Raw genomic sequence first — 6330 nt, 5'->3', positions numbered from 1 at the left:
GTTAATAAACTTTTGAAACTTGCTTTGGGGTTTGGGCCATGTAAAGCTAAGTTAGCAAGTTCAAGATTATGTAGGCAAATGAGAGAAAAGAAAATCTGATTTTCTAATGAAGTTAAACAATTTGTCTTCTCTATAAGTAAGGTAGACTAATCAAATAAACTTTTTTACTTTCTCAAGCTTTTATGATCAACTTGGGGATTCACCAAAAACGAAAAATGATCTTCATTGATTTAGAAAAGGAGAGATAAGGTGAGTGAAATATTTCATAAGATATGAAATGCCATTGATTTGATGTAGCAAGAGTAAATTAGGATATATGACATGTATACACTTAGGGAAAGAAGTTTCCCCTATAGTTTTTGACTTGTCAATTCGGTCTACCCTTTTTCTGTTTTCTAAGAAATTACAAACTCATGTCAGATTGACAATCAGAGAAATACAACAATTTTTCTTTGGTAATATGGTAGATTTAAGCCTAAAGTGTGGTATAAGATGAAAGTGATTAAGGAACAAAGTGTAGATATAGAACTAAATAAGCATATATCAACACCTAACAAGGGGAGTATGCTTTTTTTCTTTCTTTTTTTGTTGGGGGTCCCTGTGAAGGGAGACACCATACAGTACAAATACTATGGTGGGGAACTATTACAGGAGAGTATCACAGTCTTAAGGGTTATAGAAATGACTTGCCAAGGAACCGATACTAGTTGAGCTAGTTGGTTCCTTCGAAATATGAGCCTTCTACCAAAAAAATAGTATTGAGTGTATTAAAAAAATTAAAACAATATGGGTTGGAGTATTGGACAATTGAACTCAAAATATTACGTCTTTTCATAGTTTAATTTGATGAGAGAGAGAGAGAGAGAGAGAGAGAGAGAGAGGTGAATTATTTGTTAAAACATGTAATGACATTGATTTGATGTAGCAAGGATAGCTAGGAGAGCAAGAATACATTGTGACTACACTCTTATATATATATTCTAGTTGGTGTAGTTGATTCAAACTCTCATTTATTCCAACAAACATAACATTAAACAAAATATTTATTAGTAGTATAAATATTGAGGTAATTGAAACCATATTTAAAAAGGTTTATAAGAAAAAGAGTGTGAGGGATAATCACCTCCTAAGAAGAAAATGTCATCTTACCCACCAACCTCTCCTAAATGTGAATGGGAGGTAAGATACTTCCGCAACATATGTGGCCCAAAGCTAAAAATCGATCAACATCATACATTGTAACTACTTATAGCAAATAGAACAACACCAAACAAGTGGTGGAATGTTATTGAGAATTATCAAGGGAAAGAGCATTAGAGTTACTGATTAACCTGAGCAGAACTTTGTGTGTGGAAAATGATATAAAGAGCTACAAAGGAACTCTTGAAGAAAAAACCTCGAGGTGATAGCAAAGTTGGCTAGGGACTTTCACCTTAGGAATCATGTGGTTCTAAATTCAACTACTCTTACCTTTTGGGCCACTTACATGGGGGTGTTTAATGCTCTTCACTGGTTTCGGTGAAAGTTCACCAGCTCTTATTTAACCCCGGTATGACCCATCATGTTCTAAAAAATAAAAAATTAGTATAAATAACCAAAGTATGTCAACTTCAAATATAATGTGACTCAAATAAATGAAGTTTTAGTTTTGTATATAGGTATTCCAACAAAATCAAGCACAAATTAACAGGATATAAATACTAAAGGTATGAACAAACTACATTAGTTAAAGCACAATAGCATAATTTTTCCCAAGACAAAGATTTATCAAGATTAATGTAGTACAATAATATAAGTTATGCTATAACCAATCGTAAGAATTATTGATGTACAATAATGTCAAGCGTGTTTTCAATGTACTAATGAAGGCTGGACATATGCATGGATTTGGCAATCTTGAAATCTTAGTTGGACATGGATACATATATGGCCTTTAGCATATATTTAAATTAGAACAAAGGTCGAACCAAAATTACCTAGTTCCTTTTTTTTTTTTTTTTTTTTATCATTTTTTAGGAGTAACTGGGCAAAATTGAGGAAAAAATCACAACCTAAAAATTTATTATCAAACCAAGTAACAACATCCTCATACTACCAATAGATCAAACATTAATTAATCCAACTGAAAACATAATATTCATAGATGTGGATATATGAGTAAATCTCAAACAAAACATGTTTAACCTCTTCATCATGTAAATGTATTTTTGCCTCCATGTAAGTAATCTATGGCATGTTGACATCAAGTTTCCCTTACCATCTTGTTGACTCCAGGTTCCCCTTACCGAAAGACATCTTGCACAATACCATAATTTGTTTTGGCTATTTTGCAAAAGAATATAAGATCACATAGTTTTGTATAATACAGGTATTTCAATAACCTTTTTAAGTCCACTCAAAGAAACTTATGTGTTTTCTTTTTCATAAAGCTTTTAAATGCCAACTTCAGCAAAACCACCTTCGAGGCATCATTTGCTATAGATTTCATAACCTTATAAATAGTTGTCTGTCCAATATCATAATCATCTAGAGTGGTTACAATTTGTCCAACAAAGTTTGGGATCCATCGATGTGATTGAAGCTTGTAAGTTTCATTGGTGTCACGAGGTTATGGTTGTGACCTAAAATGAGTTGGTCAATAACTTAGCCTCCTTCAACTGATTTTACCGGCACACAAGTGGGACAACCAACTCTACCATCAACTCTATAGTTGACTTATTTCCTTTCTTGCCTTTCAGCATTGTAGTTTTTACAATCTCCCTCACTACAAACATAAATGCGAGACAAGACATCTCCCTCTTTTTCAATCATTATTTTATTTTCCTTTACCTCTCTACTTTAGGTTTTAATATGTTGATCCTATCTTCCGAGCATAACTGTTATAAAATTCATATGCATCATCATACTCACTTGGTTCATACACAAAAACATCATTTTCTATATCTTCATTAGTTCCCCATTTTTATCATCAAATATTATGCCACTACTATTTAATTTATTTTCAATAGCTTCTACATCAATTAGAATGGATTCCTCCAAATCAAAAAAAGTGGGGCATTCCCTATCATATACATCCTCTGCAAAACAAAATACATAATGAAATACAATATTAGTTCATATCCTTTTGTCATATTAATATTGTTTAGGGGAAACTCACCTAACTCCCTGTATAGTATACTGTTTTTACTATAAATATATCAGCAACAGTATTCAATATTTCATCATTATGTTCCATTTGTTTGTCCCCTTGAAATCTGCAAGTATATAAGCATATCATAATTAAAAGCTACATAAAATGAATAAATGGATGTCTCCCAATTAAAGATGTGACATCACTTGCAATCATGCGATGAGCAAAGCCTTGTCAATATCAAATCCTACTAATTGTGGTTCACATGATTAGGAGGATCTAAATGGTTATCACAACACTCCCTTTAGTATATACATGGTATAGTCCCACATCAGTCATCATACACTATTGTATCAAAATCAGACCAAGCTGTTTGGACTAATACCTTTGGCAATTCAATAAATAACACACGAAACACCATAAACATGAAAAAACAATTTTTTTTTTTACCTTCTGTTGATTTGAAAATGACCATAATACGATAGCTAAATAGATCAAAATTAATTTCGTATACATAGTGTATTGTTGTCATATAATTGATGTATCTATATAAAGTAGTAAGTGAAGCACTATCTGAAAGTTTCATATAGTTTCCTTTATACCGTATAATTGCAAGTTCGTTTTTTGTTAATATAGTTCAAATTATGATGCCCTAAATTTCATTAATTGGACTCCTATCATAATGATTAAATGCTTAAAAGTAAAGAAACCTTGAAACAATTATAATACCCTTGTTCAAGAGCACCATGATAGCCACATTAAGTAAGCACAATCCTACACATCCATTTGGCATCTTCAATGACTAAATCAACTAAGAGTGCAATAAAAATTTATTTATAGATCCTCTGTAAGATATGCTTAATCCCTCATGTATCTTTTTACTTGGTCATTACAATGTATATCAAATTTGTTTATATAAAAACTCATGTGAAGGAAGCTAAAGGAAGAGTTATGCATTTCAATGGCAATCAGTTGTTCTATTCAATGGAAGAAAATAAAATTTGAATATCAATGGAAAGATATGGTTGCATTTGAGAGGTGTTAAAAGTAGCTTCGAGGCTGGGATACTAACACCATATCTTATGTATTTACAAGCCTACTATGTAGATGTTTTTTCACATCTTTTAAAGGCACTAGCAAAACATGAACAAGATTTCGCATGAGCAAAGGATCTTGTCCCCTATAAGAATGTTTTATAGGGTTGACAGGAACAACAACCTAGCATCTTCTTATGTGTTCAGATGATGTAATCTTCATTACCAATGAAGATGATGCTGCCAATTGATACATGCATGGAATGAGAAATAAACAATTGAATATAGGCCAACCAAGTACTTGTGAGGGATAATGGGGGGAGGGGTTTAATAACCAAGGTAGTTATGCTATTTGCAAAATAAATTACATGAAATATCAAGGATCCACTCTAGTAGAGTAGGATAGTAAAGGACAGAGAATAATTTATGTTTACATAAAAAAAAAAACCATTGATTATAAGTACTCTAAATTTTAAATATCACAAAATCAACAATTATGTTTGATAAAAGAAATTGCGAAATGAGACTAATCAAAAGGATTGACAGACTTAATCATTTTCCTGATGTTTACCCAAGGTAATGCAAAAATTGAATCAACAATTAGACTGACGAAAGAAAGAGAGCATCTAAAATAGCAACCTATAGAACTATAACTATTCTAAGATTTCAATCCCTTCACTCAAAGAAATGGTGAAAAAGTCTAGATCAACTAGTACTACAATGATTCATAAAAAAACAGTGATTTGGGGTTTGTGTGTGCGTGAGTGTGTGGGTGGGTGTGGGTGTGGGTGTGGGTGTGGGTGTGGGTGTGTGTGTGTGTGTGTGTGTGTGTGAGAGAGAGAGAGAGAGAGAGAGAGAGAGAGAGAGAGAGAGAGAGAGAGAGGAACACCGATGGCTTCGAGCCTCCTCGACTAATAGAAATGAGGGTCGGGCTTGGGAGTAAATAGTGGATGAACACCTTTGTCAAATGTTGATTTCTCCTTTGCCTTTGTTTTACTTCATCAGAAACACAAAATATTGTGCCATGATTTTGACGGAGAGAGAGGGGAACACTGATGCTTGAAACTTCCAGACTAATTCCTTAAATAGGCAGTTCATGGTGCAAGCCAAGAGGCTCGTCTGGGCCTACTAGGCTGTCAAAACCTGGCCCGAAACCAATTAATAGCTCAACATGCTTAAAGATTGTTTAGAGCCGTTTTACTTAGCCCGATTTGGAGATACAAATTTGTTGTTAGCACATTTGGAGCCCATCTAAGGCCCTTTAACTTGATTAAAAACCGATAAACAACTTGTTGTTTATAAATAGGACCATGCCTAGCATATAAGGATCGATTCCTTAAACGAGTTGAATATGATACAGTAAAGTGGGAAAGCCCAATTAGGCCCGACCAATTGATACCGACCTTGGCGTTGTTGCCTGTTTGCCTTCACCTTGGGGGTTGGGCTCAACGTTTCAAGTAATGGGATCGGATTGGAATAGGCTGGAATAGGCTGAGTGCAATCCTGATCCAGCCCATTTGATCTTTACAAGGAAATTAGGGCTAGGTTATTAAAACATCTATTATAGAAAACAACTCTCCAACTGACGGAAATGACGGCCAATTGGACTGCGTTTTAGATTCCATTTGATTGGGGACTGGAACCCTACTGCAACAGTGGAGGAAGGCCCACAGCTAGGTAGAGATCCCAACCGTACTTGTGCTTTCACAGCAGAAAATCAATCCGACGGTTAAATATTAGGTTACACAGAAAGAGAATAGGTTCACCATAGAGCCACACAGTTCTGTTACTAGACAGTAGACACTAGACATTGGGCTCATTCTGGAAAGCCCTAAAGTATACAGCTTCGCTTTAAGTTCTGAAACTTCGAAAGCTCTCGCGCTCTAATCGATCTGCTCTTGCTCCAACTCTTTACACTTTCACCGAAATCTCTTGCTTCTGCGTCAGTGAATAAGCATCAGAAATGTCTTTGCGAGTTCTGAATCCAAATGCGGAAGTTCTCAACAAATCTGCTGCTCTTCACATGAACATCAATGCCGCTAAGGGTTTACAGGATGTTCTCAAGACCAATCTTGGACCTAAAGGCACCATCAAGATGTAAGATTTCTTCATTATTTCCACTTTTAATGGTTTCCATCACATTCGTCTTTATGTTTCTCTGTTGAT

At 34.5% G+C, this 6330-nt stretch overlaps 1 protein-coding gene across 1 annotated transcript in view; it reads left to right on the top strand.

The window, feature by feature from the left end:
* Positions 1-5960: 5960 nt before the first annotated feature.
* Positions 5961-6330, top strand: part of LOC122079453 (T-complex protein 1 subunit zeta 1) — a 28309-nt gene continuing 27939 nt past the window's right edge. The window contains exon 1 of the mRNA XM_042645946.1: positions 5961-6261. Coding sequence (XP_042501880.1) covers positions 6128-6261 — 134 coding nt within the window. The 5' untranslated portion in view covers positions 5961-6127. The remainder of the gene's footprint in view (positions 6262-6330) is intronic.

Source organism: Macadamia integrifolia, chromosome 5 (genome assembly GCF_013358625.1).
Source record: "Macadamia integrifolia cultivar HAES 741 chromosome 5, SCU_Mint_v3, whole genome shotgun sequence".
NCBI classification, from domain to species: domain Eukaryota; kingdom Viridiplantae; phylum Streptophyta; class Magnoliopsida; order Proteales; family Proteaceae; genus Macadamia; species Macadamia integrifolia.
The sequence above is the reverse complement of the archived record's forward strand: the minus strand, read 5'-3'. Positions and strand labels throughout refer to the sequence as shown.